General features: G+C 45.6%; 1 protein-coding gene across 1 annotated transcript; it reads left to right on the forward strand.

Moving 5' to 3' along the window:
• The first annotated feature begins 3121 nt into the window (after positions 1-3121).
• PARK7 (Parkinsonism associated deglycase) lies at positions 3122-19524 on the forward strand. Its single transcript, XM_058552806.1, has 7 exons — positions 3122-3194; positions 4134-4246; positions 5648-5749; positions 6833-6892; positions 7777-7846; positions 11274-11360; positions 19143-19524. Exons 2-7 carry the CDS (start codon positions 4157-4159, stop codon positions 19301-19303), a joined length of 570 nt encoding a protein of 189 aa, XP_058408789.1. The 5' UTR covers positions 3122-3194; positions 4134-4156; the 3' UTR covers positions 19304-19524.
• Positions 19525-21340: the final 1816 nt, after the last annotated feature.

Raw genomic sequence — 21340 nt, forward strand, 5'->3', positions numbered from 1 at the left:
ACTGCTGCCGGAAACTGATGATTTTAAGCTCCTTGAAAATAGTCTTTTAGTTTGTACTTCCCACAGTGCCTAAAGACTTGTCAAATATTGAATTAAAAATGTAGTGGATCAGAATGGGGTGGTTCTACCTGGAAATAAGGGACTGAACTAGGAAGTGTCAGTGTTTTCTGGTAAATGGTTTAAATTTTTGGCTTTGTTCTATAAATGTGTGATGAGAAACAGACATAAACTCTAAAGTTAAGAGACTGTCATGAGTGTTGCTGACTTATTAATAAGCAATACTGATAGAATCTATGGTGGGTAGAGTGTGAAATTTGGCATCAGAATATCTGAATTTGACCAAGACTCTGCAGGACCTTATACAGTCATTTCACTCTTCTGGACCTCAACCTCTGCATCTGTGAAATAAAAATTATGTTAATACCTGCCAGGAAGTCAATATATAAAGTCTAAAACCAACAGATGAAAAATATTTTTATGTACAGCATTAGCATATTGTTTAAAAATTAGCATATTGTTGAAAAATACTGAGATAATTACCGTAAGAAATACTTTAAAGAGTTGAAAATATTTGCCTCTGGAGAGCAGGGCTGAGGGGTAGAAAGTACTGAGTTAGAAGGCTGCTGTCTTTCATTATGAGCCTTTTAATGCTGTATCAGTGAGCTACTGCTGTGTAACAAAATCTGAGTACTTCAGTCTGCCTTTAGGCTGTGATGATCTGCTTCAGGTACGGGTACAGGTTGACTGGGGCAGCTCTGTTCCACGTGTCAGTTCTGAAACCCAGGCTGAAAGGGCAGCAGCAACTTCCCTGGGGGAAAGCTCTTCCTTTTCAAGATGGCAATGCAAAAGTACAAGAGAGCAAGCCTAATCATCATGTCAGTGTTTTTCAAGGCTTTGATCAGGTCATGTCTGTTAACATCTCATTAGCCAAAACAAGGATGACAAACCCAAAGTCAAAGGGCAGGAGTACCCTCCACTCCCGCAGGCGGAAGAGGAAAGAGTGAATATTTCTGAAAAATAATCCAATCTACCATAAGTAACATTTGAGTTTTTAAAACCGTGTGCAATGGATTCATTTGATAAAAATTAATGCTGACAGGTCCATTTCAGATCTCGATGGTAATGCAGATGTCTCAGGAGTGTTAACTCAGGTTCGTTCTCTCTCTCTTTTGCTGCTGAACCATCAGTCTTGCCATTTTTATTTTGCTGTGGCTGTCTCATGCTGCAGCAGGCCACCAGCATGGTTGTTTCCTTACAAGAGTTTATTGTGAGGACTAGAGCAAAACAGCCTGTCTTCTCTTGCTTTTCCTAAATCCCTCTTTGGTTCTTGAAATACATATCTGACCACTTGCCTCCTCTCCCTCTCTGGCCCTCCTATTTCCCATGCTCTTTCAAAGCTAAAAAGGGGTGGCTTTTGCCTGCTTCCTTTGCAAACAGCCAAGGGTGAAGTCATTCCAGACTCCCAAAACGTTGTCTTCTTAAAATGGGAAATGATTAAAGACATTTAAATTTTTTGCACAAGTGCAGATTATTGCATAAATGAATCAATTTACAATTATTAAAATTAAATAAAAACCGCTCTCACCACCATTGTAAGGATCCCATCAGATATACGAAAGTACTTTGTAAACCAACAAAAATAACATTATTTCTTGAAAATAAACGTGTTTTTAATATCTAAATTGAAACTTTAAAAACACTTGACGTCTGTAAAATACTAGTCTCATGTGTTACCGGTGAGAGTGCTCAGTGATTCAACTTGTATGGAGTTGCTCAAATGTATTTCCCACTTCTGGGAATTTTCCCTCCAGGTATATCTGCACAAGGACAGATGAATGTCATTCAGCACAGTGCTGTCTGTACAGAAAGTGACTGGAAATAACCCGTTATCGGTAGGGTACCGGTAAGTAAAGTATGGAATATACCTACAATACCATAGTATCTATGGGGGGGGGGAGGAAGTTCTTTTTGATATGAAAAGATCTCCAAGATATTCACTTAACAAGGTGGTGGCGGCGGCAGGAGGGCAAGTGCAGAACAATGTATACAGACTGCTATATTTTTATGAGAAAGAAGGAACATAATAGTACATATTTGTGTGTGCTTGTACTTACATAAAGAAATACTGGAAAGATGCCCAAGAAACTAATAATGTTATCTGTAGGGGGTGGGGATGGAACTGGATGGGGACAGGGCTAGGAGCCCGTCTGTTCAATGTAACACTTATCACTTTGGTTTCTGAAACTAGTGATAAGTATCAATATTCAAATACTTTTAAAAATATAATTTGAGATTATAATTTCGGTGAACTTAATTAATCAAGTACTTGTTAGACCTATGTGCTCAGCACTGCGCTAAAACTGGACGCAGAAGCAGCACTGAGATCCTTAAAAAAACAACTCTGAGAAACGAATGCACGTGCAATTACCGCGCGTAACTGATGAGGCTCACAAAAACGAGGGACGGGCGTGGGCGAGATAAGGCCGGAGGACCTTGGAGAAAGAGTCCTAACAGAGCGGAGGCGACGCGGGAAGGTGACGAGGAAAGAGGAACAATGCAAAGGGAGACAGAAGTGCACAGAGGAAGCGTGAAAGAACAACTCCAATACGTGAAAACGCACGTCGACAGCAAGCCACCCCACTCTCGAGACGCGCATTGCGCAACTGGGCCGCGGCAAAAAAAAAAAACGGGGTAAATCCCGCGGGCGCCGGGGGCAGGCCGGGCCGTGCCACTCGCGGGGGGGAGATTTCGTGAGGATGCGTGAGTCCACGGGATTCTCGTGGGGCTGAGTGTTCCAACTGGAACCATCCTAAGCGCACAATCGGGAGGCCCAATGGCAGGCCGTCCCCCGCGGTTCTCCGAGGTGGGTTCGTCCGGATGTGACGTCACGGATGCGAGCGGCATGCGCCCGCGCAGTGCGGGGGGCGGGGGGCAACGAGCGCTTGGACAGCGCGCGTCTGCGCAATGCGGCACTGAAGAGCCTTGCCGAGCGGCGCGAGTCTGCGCACTTTGGGGGCATGAGGGAGGCGGGGCAGCGCGCGTCTGCGCAGTGTGGGGGGATGAGAAACCAGGCGGCTTGCGTCTGCGCAGTGCGGTACGCGTGCGTGCTTGCGTGAGTCTGCGTGTAGGCCGCTTCTGGTTTCCCAGTCCCGGCGCAGAAGACGAGGGCCCGCGTCTGTGGGAGGCGAGGCTAGGTTCGGGTCGGGGCTAGGGGAGCGTGCGCGTGCGCAGGCGGTGGCCCTGTGGGTCGAGGGGGCGCCGGGCTTGGGAGGGGGCCACCCTCAGGCGGGTCCCCGACCCCGCGCGGGGCTGTACGAGTGCGGCTTTCTCTTGCCAGCGTAGCAGCAGCTCTGAAGCTTCCAGAATTGTGTACATGGCGTCCCAGCAGTTTGGAACTGCTGGTTAAACCTGTGATTGTTGAAGTGGATTTATTAAAATCCATTTTGCATGGTCACCAATTCTAGAAAATAGTCTAAAAATTCTTCAGACCCTGGTTTAGCAGCTTTCGTTTACGATGAGAGCTAAGTGCAAAGAGAGGGAATTTGGTTGGGTTGCCTTTACTTAGGGGGATTCCCATCTCTCTCCATTATTAAAAAAAACAGTGTTCAAATATTTAACACTGTTAACTCCCTCCAAATTTTTAGTATAGTTATTGGAACTAAAAAAAATCCCCTCCAAAAATCTTACAGGCTAATTGCTAACTGTGTATTTAGTTTTTTGCCCGTGAAATTTAGTTCAGTCGCATCCCTATGAAATAGTACTTCAAAGAAAGGCTGTCTCCCCGCATTGTGTGAAATGCAACTTGTGTTTTAGAAAACCTCATTTACAATATATTATTAAAAATTGAATTTTAAAAAAACAAGGTAAAAGAAAATCTAAACAACACTAACACGCATTAACAACCTTACTGTGTTTTCATCTCAAAAAGACAGCATTTGAAATTGTGCTACGTAAGCCAATATTAACCTAAAATGCATTTTTCATATTCAGTTGTGTTTGCCTATCAGAACCTTTTCTCTAGGAGGCACTTAGTTACTCTGCTTAAAAATATTCCTAAACTTAAAATTTTTGGCTTTTCCAGGGTTGCAGTGAATGTTTTTTGAGAATCTTTTTTTTAATTATTTTTTATTAAGTCTTTAAAAAGTACAGCATAGAAATGGCTTCAAAAAGAGCTCTGGTCATCCTGGCTAAAGGGGCAGAGGAGATGGAGACCGTCATCCCTGTAGATGTCATGAGACGAGCTGGAGTAAGTCCCTCAACGTTTTCTAGCCCTCCTCTCTTTTAAAACATTCTTGGATTTTTAAAAATCATTTTGAATAAAATCGTAGTCAGTGTACTTTATGAAATATTTCAAATGTACACAAAAGTATGGAGACTATATAATAATAATTACTTATTTATTCACTGTCTGCATTTAATACTTGTTAACATTTTCTCATGTTTCTTTCAGACCTATTTCTTGAAGAACAAATGCTTTAAAGAAATAAAGTGTTGCAAAGCCCTCTTTGTAAATTTCCCCAATCCTTTTCTCCTTCTGGCCCCAGAGATAACTGCCATCCTCACACTGAAGTGTATCCATTCCATGCATGTCTTTAAAGTAGTATTAGCGTGTAGTTCTCATTTTGCATGTCTATATTATATATCTGTATATGTGTATGTAACCATAGTGAACAATAGCACGTACTAGTGTCATTCTAAGCACTTATATAAACTTGTTTAAATTTTACAGCAACCCTATGAGTTATTGCCATTTCATTTTATGGTTGAAGAAACTGAGGCACAGAGACACCAAATAAAGTGTCCACACTGTAGAGTTAGTAAGTAGAAGAGGCAGTACTCAGGCCCTGGCAGTCTGGCCCCGGAGTCTGTTAACCCAGCGTTCCTCTGGTTCTCATAAGTGAAGATACATATAGATCCAGTTTGTTTATTTAAAATTGCTGTTTAGTGTTGCACTGTATGAACATGCCCACAGTCCATTCTTCTGTTACATTGTTTCACTACACTGTGTATTACAATACTGTATTACGTTACAATGTAATATATTACAATACTGTAATATTCTTGTCCGAGTTGCCATGTGCAAACTTGTGGAAGTTTTTCCAGGCTCTCTGCTTAAAAATGGAATTGCTAGGCCAAAGGATGGTCCATAATTGGCATTGCTAGATTTTGTCAGATGACTCTCCAGGGTACCAATGTGTGGCCCATCAGCAGTGTAGGGAAATGCCAGTTTGTCCAGTACTGGCTCTTGGTACTGTCAACTTTTTTGTGAGGAAAAAGTAGTATATTTTCTTAGCTTGCAATTCTGCTTTAAGAAAATACCATAAGGTTTAAATGGCAGCAGTAACTTTGCAAGATGGATTATTAATAGGATGATCATATATTTTATTGCCCAAACCAGAACACTTGTGGGAGAAAGGACACTAACCAGAGAGGGCGCAGAGGCAGCATCTGTAAACCAGTCCTCTCCCGGGCAGACTGGGACAGACCTAGTTATTAAATATCTTTAGCCAACTTATTAGCTAAAGTCAGCATGGTTTTGTTGCAGTATTTCCTGCCAAGTTATTTTAAAACACAGGGCAGCTGTGAAGTGTTACTCTAAATTTATGTTTCTGTATTCTTAAATATCATGATGGTGTCTTTTTCTTAGATTAAGGTCACCATTGCAGGTCTGGCTGGAAAAGATCCAGTACAGTGTAGCCGAGATGTTGTCATTTGTCCTGATGCCAGTCTGGAAGATGCAAGGAAACAGGTGTGTTCTCCATACTTGGAATTATTCCTTCCTGTGGCTTTTTTATCAGTTTCTTGAAATGTGTTTTGACTGCATCTAAGGCTGTGGTTAGCACAGACTTATTTTAAGAAAGTTACTATGCTTAGATGTCTTCCCCACTAAACTGAGCCTTGGGCAGTCGAGGACTTTGCCTTTTCCACCCTGTGTTCATGGAACCTGGCAGTTCCCTGATACGGCATGTGCTCAGTAAGTGGGTGGGTGGGTGGACAGGACACTTCCATCAGGATTCTGCTGGCTTACACAAGCAGCCTTGCCTCCTGGTATAGCTTTGTTACTTGATATGAGAGAAGCAACTGTCAACGTTGCCTGTTCGTTTCTTATTCTTATTCGAAAGCAGCTTTTTACCTTTTCTCTTTTAGTGACACAGATGTCATTGTGTGACTCATTTTATGTGGAACACTCATACTCGATTAGTGGTTGGATTAAGGGAGGAGTAAGAGTTCTACTTAAATTGTGTCACTTTTTCAATATGTTTAAAATTACAGTTCTCACCTTTGAGGGTGACCAGCACTTTTGGGAATCTGTCAAGAGCTGAGGTCCCTTTCCTCAGAAGCATGCCCGCCCACACATGCACAGCCACTTGTGCACACCCTTTCATGGCGTTCAGGGTTCACGGGCTGGTGTGACAGGAGTGTGGGCTGTACCCTTTTGGAGTGGAGATGTGGCAGGAGAGGAGGCAGAGCCAGCTTGTGGGTGGCCATTCGTGCCCTTCTGAGGAACCCCGGAGCGTGATTTCCCATGCTTAGCTGTCCTCAAATGCATAGGAAAATGTTTATTCCTTTCTAATAAATTAGAAGAATGACCTAATTTCTAATAAATTCATATATTTCAATGCTAGATTGTGAAGTATTAGAATATTGGTATTGATATAAATTGTTGAAATTTTCTAAATAGCGTGTTAAGAGTTAGAGCGTAGAAGTAAATATTCCTTCTTCTCTTCTTTTTTGTCCTATGGTGTCTGGGTGTTTTAGAACAGTAGTTACCTTTTGTGTCTATTGTTCACATTCTAAAATGTTTTCACTGTTTTTTTTAAAACCATTACAGGGACCTTATGACGTAGTGGTTCTGCCAGGAGGTAATCTGGGTGCACAGAATTTATCTGAGGTAAAAACTGCATCAAGAAAGTATTTCAACAGCTGCTTGTGTTTTGTTGATTTTGTTATTAAAATATTTCAGGAAAGTGGCTATGAATAAAATAAGAACAGGTGAAATTAACAAAATGGTGTTCCAGCTTCATTTTCAAAAACATTTCTAGTGACGTTTACCATAGAAGTAAGCTGAATTGGTGGAACAATTATTTATGTACAGATTCAGTGAATACGGTCCAAGAAGACTACTTATTTTTTCCCCCCAGCAGCAGAAGAATGACCTAATTTTGTGTTTTATGAAGGGTTAAGCATAGAAAGCTAAGAGATTGCCTGTCTACTCAACAATCGAGGTTGGGGGTGGGGGGGATTGCAGGGAGCTAGAGCTGCCAGTTTGAATGAAAAATGGCATCAAAAGAGGCCACTGCTTCTTCATTTTAATTACATGAGGAGTCAGCCTGCAGGACGAAAGAGAGAGAGAGGAGGGAAGGGCCCGGCAGCCGGAAGCTCGTGATGCTTCGAATCAGGTGGAATCAGACATTTGGGACTGCTAGACTCTGTTCTGACTCGGCCATCTGAAAACACCCAAGGCACCACATTCCCTGGAGTACAGAATGGCAAGGGTCAACACGCCCAGGGGAAATCGCTTTTCTCATGTCGTCTTTAAACATCTTTAAGAAAAGGATGCCTTTCTCTTATAATAAATGCCTTGATTGGGTTTAAGAATGTGGAAGCATTATAAATTTGATAATTTTATATTAATAATTTAGAAATATTGTTAAAAACTAGTCAGATTGAAGATCTTGTGGTTTAAGCTAAAATCAGATTCTACCCAAGTTTCTAGCTGGAGGTTTGCTTGTGGCTTAATGATAACTTGAAGTGTTTTTGGTTTTCTTTGAATAGTCTGCTGCTGTGAAAGAAATACTGAAGGAACAAGAAAACAGGAAAGGCCTCATAGCTGCTATCTGCGCAGGTAATGTAGAGAACCATCCTGTGTTAAAATGTGTTGTTGATTTTCTTCAAAAAATATGTGATCGGCTAGTCTTTAATCTCAAGATTTTGTTCCACATACTTCTTCCCCTTCGTAAAGCGTGAAGGGCATCTGTATTGGTGTTTTTAGTTTGGGTGGCATGAAGTTTCTGTCGTTTCAGAAATGAGTACAGTTGTTCTGTTTTCTGCCTCTCCGTGCCTTTGGTCTACATTCTGTGAAACTCAGTGTTTTCCGTGTTTCGTTGACCTCGGAGGAAATTAAGGCCCTCTGGCATTGAGTAAAGAGCTTGTCACAGCAAATCTCTGTGCCAGAAAGTATTTCTGCCAGCACATAGTCAGCAAGAATCGGTCAGACATAAACATAACAGCTCTGCCCTGCACTTGCCCTGGGAGATTCAGAGGCCCCGGGGTACTTTCCATCCGATCCGCAGTGCTGAGTGCTAGATCTCAGGCACTCTGTTATCTGCCACATGATTTAGAATAAGGTTGTCAGCACTTTGTAGATATCCTCACATCTTTGGAATTCAGTAATATTTTGTTTTCTGATACCATTTTTAAATCCATTCTTGTTGCTCTAATATCAGATGATATTCTGCCATCTTGCATTTTGTCAAAACCTAGTGTAGTTTTGGCCAGTGCCTTCCTTGCTATAAATCTTTATTAAATGTTTGTCAAAAGAATAAATAAATGAGTAGATGGTTTGATAAAATGACGTGTTGATATTTTGTTCAATTCAATAGACTCTTTAAAAGAAGTTACAGGTTAGGGATCCTGGGGACTTTGCTTTAGAGCAGTGGTTCTCACAGTTCTTCCAAAGGATTCGTAGGGTCAGAGCAGATGCTGCTAAGACATTATTTGCCTTTTTCCTTCTTGTTCTCATAAGAGTGACATCAGAGTGTGACATTGCTGTCATTCAGGCATGGTGTGTGTGCTCAAGTATTCTATGTTGTAAAAATCTCCCAGTTTTAATTTCTAACGTGGCAGTTATTGATCAGTGTAACCCACTTGAAAGCTGAAGGGGTGCCGAGACCTGACTGTTTGAGAACTGCTGCATGAGAGCCTGGGAAGGACCACACTCCCAGGCCCTGTCCTTCGGGTCTGCTCCACACTAGCCTCCCGACCTGCCCTTGGGGCACAGGAATTTATCTCAGCTGAAGGACACTGCAGTCCCTGCAGCCTGAGAGGCCGTGCCCTCTCTGGGGAGGAAGTCAAGGGTCCGAAAGTTGTACAAGGACTTAGTCCAGTCACCCCTGACCACCTCATTCTGAGGTCTCTAACTGAAGGAAGAAAGGAAGGGTCTGGGCCGGCTTTACTCCCTTATGACTCTGCTGAAAAGAAAAACCATGTCAGTTGGTCCTTCTGTGTCACTAAGTTTGCAAAATTTATCAGCCACATCTGGGCCACTGTTCGTGCTCAGGCAAGCTGGACCGCCATGCTAAGGAGCTTAGACCTTATTGTTGTTTGAATCAACATTAACAAGTAAACAGCACTCTAATGATGTGTTTGTATTGTTGAATATCCTGCACTCCTCTTCTGGGTGCTACAAAAAATAGGAAGAAGTGTAATAAAAAACGAGATGGTTTTTAAGTGTTGTAGTTAGGAATTGGGAACTGTTTATTGAAGTGAAAGAGTGTAGCCTTAGCCCCTAATATTGAGTGAATGAGAGAAAAATTGGAGGAGATCCTATCTTGAGAAGAAAATAAAATGAGATGCCCTCTGGGTGGGGAAGAGGGAAGGAAGCCTGGAGGTGGAGCTGGCAGTTGTCAGGTGCCTGGCTCTAGGTAGAAGCTTGGGACACCTGGAGGGGCTAGGGGTGGGCGTGGTGTTCTTTCTGTAAGTCACCACACGGTGGCGCTGTTGGCTTTGTCTTCTTGGCTGCCCAGGGGATTCTGTCCGCGGTAACCTCTGCTCCCTGCCCAGAGCTGGGTCCCTGCTGCAGACCCGGCTAATTTCATCCATCAGAATTTCAAGTAATGGGAGAAGTTAAATATCTCTTCTCTAATTTTCCAAATAGGATTCTTAAGCCCCAGAAAGCAGTAATTATGAGCTTACCACGATGAGTAAGTAAATTCCTATGGTCAACTGTAACGTAAATTTACTAACATTACTGTAGGCGGCAATTTTGTCACCTGAAGGGAGCGAACTAAAAGTTCCTAACTTGCTGTACAGTCACTGTCCTCACTGTACGATCTTCTTTTGAGGTTTCCTTTAAAATATGAGACAGTGTAGGCGATTATTTCTTATTTCTTAAAATCTTACAAAATAAGAATTAAGAGTAATTCGTGAATCCATTCAGATAAAAATTGAGTGATAATTATTCAGTTTTTTATAACTACTTTTTCCTTGGAGTTGGGTTGAACAGTGAAAGGTCGTTAGAGCAAGTGCTCAGGTTTCCTGCAGCTGCAGTGTGCGGGCTCTGTCCTGGGAGTCACCACAGGACCCTAACCGTGTAGATGGTCAAGGGGCTGTTCTAAAGCATGTTCCTCCAGGTGTGACATGAGGCTCAGTATTTCTTTGTGGTTTAGAGAAAAAAAATAGAATAACTACTTTTTAAAAAGTTTCAAGATAATACCACAAAGGTAAAAAACCTTGATTTTAGTCCTCATTTGAGGACCATTACATACACAATATGTTTGTGATTATTGATGAAGTTGACCATTTTCAGCAAATACATTTAGATAAAAATCTCAAGTTAGCAACCGCATGTTTTTGAAAACTTCATTTTAAAAGGAAAGAATGGAGGATCACAAACCCACATTTGTGCATGGTTGTTCTCTTAAGTAGTTTTAATAAAGAAACACTGATGCCATTATATCTCAGACTTGTGGGTATTTCACAAGTATCTCCTTCAGGGCTGGACAGTGTCCTATTCATTTAATAACCCTATCATCTGGTACGTTTGGATGGATGGATAGATGGATACATGGACGTGTGCTCATTTTTCGTTTTCAAGTAGAAAAATAAAATTAGTTTGTGAAATAGCAATCAAGTCCAGAAGTTTGGAGAGTACCAGTTCCTTTCATGTGTAACTGAATTTTTCATTTGCTAAGAGTAAGGCAAGCCAGTTAGCCTTCCATGGTCTCCCCTCCTTTGTACCTCTGACACACTTGCTGCCTGCTCCTTGAGGGGGCCACTGTCCGTTTATCTGTAGGCTCGGATATCAAGGCAAATCTTTTTGATTAAATGGTTATTGAAGTATTTTGAGTTTGTATACTTTTGTCAGATGTGCTCAGCAGATGGTTTATTATAAACATTTTCTCTCTCATACCAAGAAGTATTTAATTTCAGAATCATAAGTATATTTTAGATAAGAGCCTCCTGATTTTGAAGAGTACTCTCTTCTGTTGCAATTTCTAAAACATGGGTTTTCTGTATCTATGCTTAAATCTTTTTGTTAATCTTCTTTTTAGGTCCTACAGCTCTGTTGGCTCATGAAATAGGTTTTGGAAGCAAAGTTACAACACACCCACTTGCTAAAGACAAGATGATGAATGGAAGTAAGTGTGTGCTTATATTTTAATGTTCAAAAAGTGGTAATTTAGCATTGTTTTCCACTCAGTGTAATCTAGTACGTAGAGATCCTCTGTGGGTTGAGGAGTGACGTGTTCCTTGCTCTCTTTGCAAGTTTTTTACTAGAGAGATGGAGCTAATGGTGGGCTGGAGAGGGGCTTCGTGCCTGTCTCTGTGTGTACCCGATGTGGGGCATGGGGGCTGAGCCGGAGGCCAGCCGGGTTCCTGATCGTCACAGATGGAAGTGATTATGAAATGCCAGTTAACTAGTATTCTTACTAAATCATTTGCCAATGGCCTGCAGGTAAATTTTAAACCTCGACAGCAATTTCAGAAAGTGCCCTTTTGCCCACAGTCCAGAGTAAAGTGAACATTGCTCTCTTCCTCCAGAGAATGCTTGGGTGGCAGGCCTGTCCGCTTCGGTGACGTTTCTTTTATAAATATCAGCTAGACCTTTAACTTTTATTAACTTATTTTTATAAAAACAATTTCTATTCATGGTTGAAAAAATGCGAACAGTAGGCAGTGAAGGCAGTGAAGTGAAAAATCAGTGTTCCTCTTTTCCAGCTTCCCACCCTCTTTCTACTTTTCAGAGGTAACTTCTGTTAAAAGCTTCTTGTGTAACTTTAGAATGTTCTTTGCACATACTCATTATCCTTAGTGGTTTAATATTTTTACTCAAGTGAGATCTAAATATATTGCTCGGCAGCTTGCTTTTTTACCCTAACGTTATATCTTTTTTTTTGTAATTTATCACGTATTTCTTTAATTCTCTTGTGTTGCTTATTATTTGGAGGCTATGAAAGAAGCATGGCATTGTCTCTGTCTTGCGGGAGTTCACAGCTTTCAGAGATTTATACATCAGATTTAAAAATACCAGGCAGCGTGTAATTAACAGCAGACCCGTAAAACCGGCCACCTGCCTGTACAGCTGTGTAGCGACGGTGCTTCCTCAGTGGCAGCTCCTGCTACTCAGGTGACATTCAGAGCTCCAGCCAGGCGGTGCCTTTTGTCAGGCGGGTGGTGTCCTCTGCCATCTGTCCCTGGAGTGCACGTAGCAGAGACGCAGAGACCCTGGGACTTGCAAAGAGAGAGAGAAATCACACTAGTGTGGGGAATTGCAAGAGAATCAGAAATTTCCAGTCAGAAGCCAAAAGTGGTTCAACCGGCATTCAGCCAGCCAGGAAACTGAGTGACCGGCTCTGTGTAAAACACCAGCCAACCAAAAACCAGTGAATAAACAAGAAGAATAATAATATCTAATTCTGATTTGAAGACAGCTGTGCAATTGATGCATTTTCTCCCCTTCAGTCCTGCTCTGGGCTTGTTCTGAACTAAAACAAAAAGTAGGACAATTATGTTGTCGTTTCACAGCAGAGTAAAGTGATGCGTTTTTCATTATATTGCTTTTTTAAAAAAATTAATAAACCTGGGGCCAGCCTGGTGGTGCAGTGGTTAAGTGCTCGCACTCCACTTCGGCCACCCAGGGTTCGCAGGTTCGGATCTCAGGCGTGCACTGACGCACCGCTTGTCAAGCCATGCTGTGGTGGTGTCCCATATGAAGTGGAGGAAGATGGGCATGGATGTTAGCCCAGGGCCAATCTTCCTCAGCAAAAAGAGGAGGACTGGCATCGGATGTTAGGTCAGGGCTGATCTTCCTCAAAAAAAAAAAAATTAATAGACCTTATTTTTTATAGCAGTCCTAGGTTCACAGCAGAATTATGCAGAAAGTACAGAGTTCCCATATACCCCTGTACCCACATGTGTGCAGTCTCCCTCACCACCAGCTTTCTTGCCAGCACCAGAGTGGGATGTTTGTTACAGTCTGTGAGCCGACAGTGACAGCATCATCATCACCCAAAGTCCATGGTTTACGTCAGGGTTCACTCTTGGTGCTAGACATTCTGCATATTCATATTTTCTTGAAAATTTATAATTTTATTGTAGTTGCTAGAAAGATACAAAGTTGTCAATAGGGGGCCGCCCCGTGGCTTAGCAGTTAAGTGCGTGCACTCTGCTCCTGGTGGCCCGGGGTTCGGATCCCCGGCGTGCACCGACGCACCGCTTCTCCGGCCACGCTGAGGCCGCGTCCCACATACAGCAACTAGAAGGATGTGCAACTATGACATACAACTATCTACTGGGGCTTTGGGGAGAAAAAAAAAAGGAGGAGGATTGGCAATAGATGTTAGCTCAGAGCTGGTCTTCCTCAGCAAAAAGAGGAGGATTGGCGTGGATGTTAGCTCAGGGCTGGATCTTCCTCACAAAAAAAGAAAGTTGTCAATAAAAACATCTATGTGAAAATTGATGTCTTTTTTTTTTTTTTAAAGGCTCTGGCTTCTGGGCATTTTTTTTGTTTTATTTGTCTTTTGGTGAGGAAGATTAGCCCTGAGGTAACATCTGTTGCCAGTCCTCCTACTTTGCTGAGGAAGACTGGCCCTGGGCTAACATCCATGCCCATCTTCCTCCACTTTATATGGGATGCCGCCACAGCATGGCTTGACAAGTGGGGCATTGGTGCGCGCCTGGGATCCGAACCGGCGACCCCCGGGCCGCTGCAACGGAGTGTGCGCACTTAACTGCTTGCGCCACCGGGCCGGCCCCATCTTCCTCTACTTTATATGGGACGCTGCCGCAGCGTGGCTTGACAGGCAGTGCGTCGGTCCACACATGGGATCCGAACCTGCAAACCTCAGGGTACCGAAGCAGAGCACACGCGCTTAACCACTACACCGCCGGGTCAGCCCCTGGGCATTTTTGAATATAGGAATTTAGTTTACTTGGAGCTAACGGAGAGGTTTTGGAGAGTGGGAGAGAGCAGACTCAGGTTCCTTGGGCAGTTACATTAGAAGGAAGACTCCAGTAGAACACGCTCCTGCGTTACCTGAAGGTATGTCTGTTGTGTCTTTTTTCTTGTAATGCCTCAAGAACATCGAGGTTGATCAGGAAGGGAAAAAGATGAGGTTGTGAACCCCCAGGTGTTTGCAGAATACATTGACATGGGTTATTTCTGTGGAGCACCACAGCCCCCAGCGCCCAGCAAGGCAGCTGTTGACTTCACTGATGAGGAAACGGGGGCTCAGGGAGGCGAGGCGACTTGCCCAGCGTCCGGGCAGACCCAGGCCCAGCCTCTGTCCTCATCGAGTTCCCACACACAGTTAAGTTACCAGGCACTGAATTTAGTCAGTAAGTCCTGTTATGAGAAAAATGTTTGAAATGTCTGCCCCTTCGGAACATTCTGAGAAGTGGAGCTGTAGTCACTTCCTGGGTGTCTGGTCCGATGAGGCCCTTCTGCTTGTCTTCATTGTGAACCTCATAGATCAGGATGAAATTTTTTACTCAGACAAGCAATCCAATCTGAAGGGCTGAGTCTTTCCATTTCTCAGTTTTTAAAATAAATCTGTTGTGACTTTCATGATTTTTTTCATTTCTCATTTGTCTGTTGTTTAAGCAAGCAGCTAAATGCCTGGTCACTTAGATGCCTGGGCACTTAGATGAGCAGTGAGGAGCTGGGTCTCTAGCCACACGACGCGGGTGTGGCTCCCAGCTCCACCACGCACTGTGCGACTGTGGGCAGGTTCCTTAACCTCTCTGAGCCTCAGTTTCCTCGTCTGTTATCTGAGGATAACAGCAGCACCTGCCTCACAGGGTTGTTGACAGGAACACGGCGTGAACAGGCTGCCCTCGGCCACTTTGCGAAATAGTAACCCCCATCACTTCATACTGGTGTCTGGCTTGATTGGATTCCCACAATAAGCCTGTTAGGTTGGTGTCATCCCCATTTTATAGAAGAGAAAAGTGGGGTTCAGAGAGGTCAGACAGTTACTAAATGACAGACCTGGGATTTGAACCCAGCGCTGCTGTGCTGGGGGTTGCGACTTTTCCTTAAAGGTGCCAGATAAGAAATATTTCGTGCTTTCGGCAACTGCAGGTCTCGGTGGCAACTACTGAACCATTGTAGCTCAAAAAGAGCCACAGACCAAGTAGGGGAGGCGTGTCCCTCAGACGGCCCTCGGTGGCTGACCCTTTGCCCCAAGCCTCGCCATTGCCAGACTTCCTAGATTTGGGTGTTTGCCTGAAGTTAAAAAGAAATAAATGCCTGATGCCAGATTGCATGTGGGGTGTCAGGTTGCTGAGTTCACCCGAGTCGACTGCCATCTGAGTCGACTGCCGGGCGGGCGCCCGTCTTGCTGGCAGGGGTGCCTGCGCGTTGTTTTTCCTCGTCACTGCCACTAGGTGGAGTTGGTTGATAAGTGTAGACCTTTTGCTCTTCCTGGTTGAAATTTTGAAAACCATGGACCTTCTTTGACCAGGTTAAGCTTTATTTGTAATATTTTACCCACAAAGAGATTGTTAAGTGAACCATTTAGAGTTATGCCTCACGCTGCCAGTCTAGGCAGTTCATCTCACAGCTCTGGAAGGCCCCGCCCAGCCGGTTTTCTAGTTTAGCATTTAAGATGATCTTGGCCTGGCTTAACCATCAGTAAATGAGGTGAGATTATGAAAACCTTGTCCCCCCAAACCAGGGATCCTCTGTTCCTCTACAATAGTGTAACCAGGCAAATTTTGATGTACTGTATTCGGTTATTTCATTGGGTGACTTGGTTTTTAATGAGGACAGTAAGACATAAATGACAGTAGGTATCATTAATCCACTTTGAAAGAACATGAACATCAATATGTGGTTTCTGAAGCTCATTCACACAGCAGAAGGATATTGCTTCTGCTCTGAGGGGGGTCGTTGGGTGATTTTTTATGTATTCATTGAACAGGCATTTCCTGAGCTCCTCCTTAGGCTCTGGGAACAGAAAAGCACCAAGACAAAGCCGTGCCCTCGGGCATCCTCAGGTTGGTGGGAGGCTCTGCATGGTCTCACTGAATTTGGGGGTGAGGAAGGAAGGTGGTCAGAGGTGGTGTGTGTGCCTGGCTCTACCTGCAGAGACAGAACGGGCAAGATTGCACAGAGGAACCTCGTCGCCTTAACTCTTCCCCTAAATCTGCTTGTCCTTCGTGTCCAGGTCGCTAAGTGGCATCATCACCCCCCAGTTGCCTGGGAGTCATCCTTGACACCTCCCCATGTCCGATCCTTCACCAGGTTCTGGGCATCTTAATCTCTAAGACACACCTCAAGCTTTCGTTTCCTGCCTATTGCCGCTGGCCCCGTCCGGGTCCCCGTGTGCTCCCACCTGGACGGCAGGTTCTCCTCTGTCTCCCTTCTGGTTCCTTCTAGTCCAGTCTCTGTGCAGGCCAGACCCAGAGGGCTTGCACACCATGACGTGGAGCTCAGAGTCACCGTTAACTGCTGGAGAAAGTTGGCGAATGGGGAGAGAACTGTGTATGCTCTGATTTGCACTTGGGAGAGGTTCCCCTTTCGGTGGTGCTGAGCGTGGGGGGTGGGGAGCCAGAGGGAAGGGCTGTAACAGAGATGCTGTGTTAAGGCGGTGGGCGCGGAGAGGAGACAACGGGGAACGTTCCCTCGTTCCTTCATTCACCTGGTACTTGGGGGCACCTCCTTGGTGACGTCAACATTCTAGGCCAGGCAGGAGCAGATGAAGGCCCAGCCGTTTAAAGAGTAGATGGTAACAAGGGGAGCGAGGAGCTGAGAAGAGCTCTTTGTGCAGAGGGAGCAGCCTGCGCAGCTCTTCCTGGGGCAGGAAGGGGTGATGGGCTCAGTAACCGAGAGCTCCGGGTGGGAGAGTGATGGGGACAAGCTGGGGAGGGTGGAGGGGCCCAGTCACAGGCGCTGCTGCGTGAGGAGTCTGAGCCTGGTTCTGTGTGCCGTGGGGGTGATGACCGTGGGGTGAGCGCCTGAGGCGGCCTCGGGAGGAGCCCCAGCTTTGTGCCCTGAGACCTGCCCAGAGCTGGTGTCGTTTCCTGAACGCAAATATGGGAGACGCACATTTCTAGTTATTATATTTGCACAACTACAGCCAATTAGGGGACACAGAAGGAAAGTCGTCCCTCAGAAATGAATGTGGGCTCCCTCCACACATCTCCATCTCCCCCTCCCGTTATGTTAGGTGTAATTTTCGTTTGTTTGTTGTTTTTGAGGCAGCAGAGAGCGTGTGTGCCTGCATCCTTGTCTGCCAAAACAGGTCGTTTCTACCTTCAACGCTATTCCATCCTCGTCCCCGTTGGCCCCCGGCATTTTGTAGGGGAGGAAAAATAATTTTCCCTCTACCCTTCTGAGTTCTTGATTGAGACTCCTGTAATAAAAGACAGATTGACAAGAGAAAAACAGAAAAGTTTATTAACATGTATGTCCATGCAAATATGGGAGAGACCCAGGGAGAGACGAGTAACTCCCCGAGGTGGCTTAGAACTCAGACTTAATACCGTCTTAGTAGGGGACTGGGAGGGGGGCAGGTGGGCCTCTCTGGGGAGTAATTGATTTTTAGGGAAGATGAATGGGCCCTTAGAGACTAGATGGGAGGAATGACAGATGGGAAGAATGACAAAGTTTGTCTGGCTCTGGTTTCCTCTCCTGTGACGAGGGTCCCTCCTGCCTGGTTGATGAAACTCTGGGAGGGGATCTGTGACAACTGAGTCCCTTTTGGACGTCTGTCTTTAGGCAGATAAGGGAGTTCAAAGAAGGGCTCTCCCTGAATTTGTTGCTTTTCAGGTGCCTTCGGCTCAAAATAATCAGTATGCCAAAGCGGCAGATTTGGGGCGGCGCATCCGGGACTCCTGTGGGTGTATTTGGGGCGGCGTGTCCCGGACTCCTACAGTCGTATTTTGGGGTGGCGTGTCTTGGACTCCTGTGGTTGTATTTTGGGGCGGCGTGTCCTGGACTCCTACAGTCGTATTTTGGGGTAGCGTGTCTTGGACTCCTACAGCCGTATTTCGGGGCGGCGTGTCCCAGACTCCTACAGTCGTACTTTGGGGTGGCGTGTCTTGGACTCCTGTGGTTGTATTTCGGGGTGGCGTGTCCTGGACTCCTACAGTCGTATTTTGGGGTGGCGTGTCTTGGACTCCTACAGCCGTATTTCGGGGCGGCGTGTCCCGGACTCCTACAGTCATATTTTGGGGTGGCGTGTCTTGGACTCCTGTGGTTGTATTTCGGGGCGGCGTGTCCCGGACTCCTACAGTCGTATTTTGGGGTGGCGTGTCTTGGACTCCTGCGGTTGTATTTCGGGGCGGTGTGTCCTGGACTCCTACAGTCGTATTTTGGGGTGGTGTGTCTTGGACTCCTGCGGTTGTGTTTTGGGGTGGCGCGTCCTGGACTCCTACAGTCGTATTTTGGGGTGGCGTGTCTTGGACTCCTGCGGTTGTGTTTTGGGGTCGTGCGTCCTGGACTCCTACAGTCGTATTTTGGGGTGGCGTGTCTTGGACTCCTGCGGGCGTATTTGGGGCAGCATGTTCTGCTACCCTTCAGTTCGCAGAGTTGACTCTTGAGCATTTGTTGTATGATAGAAATGGGAATAACTGGCCTTCATTCCGACACCTCCCTCATGACTTACGAGGTCTTCCGCAGCAGCATTTAACTGAGTGTATTTATTTGTTTTGTCCCCACAGTTGTTAGTTTCTCTGGCCCTTCACCATCCACAGCTTCTTTCATCTTTTCATGCTGTGCTTTGAAGAGCTTGCAGGGCCCAGTACGTGTTTTTGAATGACTGGCTACAGGGTTGTTGTGGGTTTTTTTTCTTTTTTAATTTCTGCGAGACCAATAATGTGCAGTAACGGGGAGTTACATTGCTAAGTGATGCTCGTTATTGTCTAGCATAGCCCATTAGGATGTAACCTTTACCTTTTTTATTTTTACATCGAAGGTCATTACAGCTACTCGGAGAACCGTGTGGAGAAGGACGGCCTGATCCTCACGAGCCGAGGGCCTGGGACCAGCTTCGAGTTCGCTCTTGCTATCGTCGAGGCGCTGAATGGCAAGGAGGTGGCTGATCAAGTGAAGGCTCCCCTTGTTCTTAAAGATTAGGGCAGAAATATTTGATAATGGGTCAGAGAACTGGGCCATCTGTCATCCCTTCTCACCGTATTCACTTGAAACAGAAAATGGGTGGTTAACGTGCAGCAAAGCCGTCATCACTGCCCTCGTGACGTTTAGTCGTTAAGTGACGCCCACACGGGTTCCTCGACCTGCAGTTGTGTCCCCACATTTCTGAACCTTGATGCGGAATAAACAGCGCATTTAGTGAACTGCTGATCGTTCCTTCTTTTGTCTCCCGCTTCCCTTGTGAAACCACATTCATTATCAGCTTCGTTTGTAGCTTTTACCTGTTGATGTAGCTACTGAAATAAATGAACGGTGAACGCACATTCCTCCTTACACAGCAAGGAGGAAAAGCATAAAAGCAAAGATTTGAGAGACTTGTGATTTCTCTCCCTTCATTCACTGTATCTTTAATGGGCTTTTAATAAAGTACCAATGAAGTTGGCTGTAATGTTGAATTTTTGTAGACCAGTTCCCTTTTCCATTGCAGAAAGAGTCCTCAGATGGAACTGAAAACTTCTCAAGGCTGTCCCAGCCTCTGTTTTCCCTTCCTCGGGTGAACCACCCAGCTCCCACGGGTGGTGGGTAAAATGCACACCAAGGGTAGGCAGGTGACTGAGGCCCAGCCAGTCAGAGTCCTGTATACCATGACCACGTGACCCAGGTGAGACCAGTCAGCCAGCGAGACTCAGTTTGGAGGCCTCTGCTTACCTGCTGGTGTTCTCTCTGTGCTGGGTGTCAAGAGGACACGCAGTAAACCTGGAACCCTGGCAGCACCTTGTCACTGTGAGGAAGGAACCCATCCGAGAGTGGCTTTAATGAGAGGGAATGCTGAGAACGTGACGAGGCCCGGGATCCAGCTATACCCGGGCAAGGACAGCCCCTGGACTTGTTAACAGGAGCCAACAAATTCCCCTGTGTTTCTGTCTCGTCACTAACGAGTGGCTGACATGATGGCAGAGGGATCCAGTGCTGGTCAGGCTTCTGACACAGATCTGGGCTACTAAGTAAGACTTTTAATACTTAGTGGCGCTTCGCTGTACAGCCTGATGATTGGTGTCCTTTCTGTGCTTCCTCCTGTTCCTTTCCCTCCCCTGTGGTATAGTATAAGTGTCAGCAGGCTTTCTGAAAAGCCGGTGGTAGGTATTCTAGACACGTGGGCCCTGAAGTCTGTGTCACAACTACTCTCCTTGTGGCACAAAAGCCGCCCCAGATGGTAGGTTAGGAGTAATCACGGCTGCGTCCCAAGAAAACTGAGAACACCAGGCAGCAGTGGGGCTGGACCTTTGGGCCGTAGTTTGCTGACCCCGGACCAGAAGGCAAGGCCAATGTTAATTTTTTAAAGTGCCTATGTATGTAGTTGCACGTTTTGTTAAGCACTACCAAGATATGGAGAGAACAGGAGAGACTTGATGTACGTGGTGGGGGGTGGACGGAGGGGAGGCCTCTCAGGAGACGACGCTTGAGCTGAGACCTGACATGAGAGGAGAGGTTGACTTGCATTCGTTCATCCGCTGTTCTGTATCTACTATGTGCTGAGCCCTGTTGCTGTTTCTGGTGCTGGGAATAAGCTATTGAGAGGCACACAGTCTGTCCTCATAGAGCTAGTATTGGGGGAGAAGGAGAGAGAAACACAATCTACATTCTGTGAAGGAAAGTAGAGGGAGGAGGCAGTGACTGCAGGGTGGCTAGAGAACCCCTCTCTGAAAAGGGACCTTGGGAAATCAGAAGAGACTTGGGTATGAATGAGGCAGGTGTCTGTTAGGAGCATTCCAGGCAGACGAAACTGGAAGTGCAAAGGCCCTGAGGCAGGAGCACTTGAGGAGTAGGGGGCCAGGTTGACGGGGACTCAGAGGAGGTGAAGTTAGAGAGGTGGCCAGAGGGAACTGCCACAGAGCTGGAAATCATTGGAGGAGGGGTCTGATCCTACTCTTCAAAGCCTGGCTCCACGGAGAAGGGAGCCCGCAGGGGGCGGATGCGAGGTCTGTGGCCGCGGGCCCCAGGGCAGGATGATGCAGTGGT

This window comes from Diceros bicornis, chromosome 13, assembly GCF_020826845.1.
Source record: "Diceros bicornis minor isolate mBicDic1 chromosome 13, mDicBic1.mat.cur, whole genome shotgun sequence".
NCBI lineage: Eukaryota > Metazoa > Chordata > Mammalia > Perissodactyla > Rhinocerotidae > Diceros > Diceros bicornis.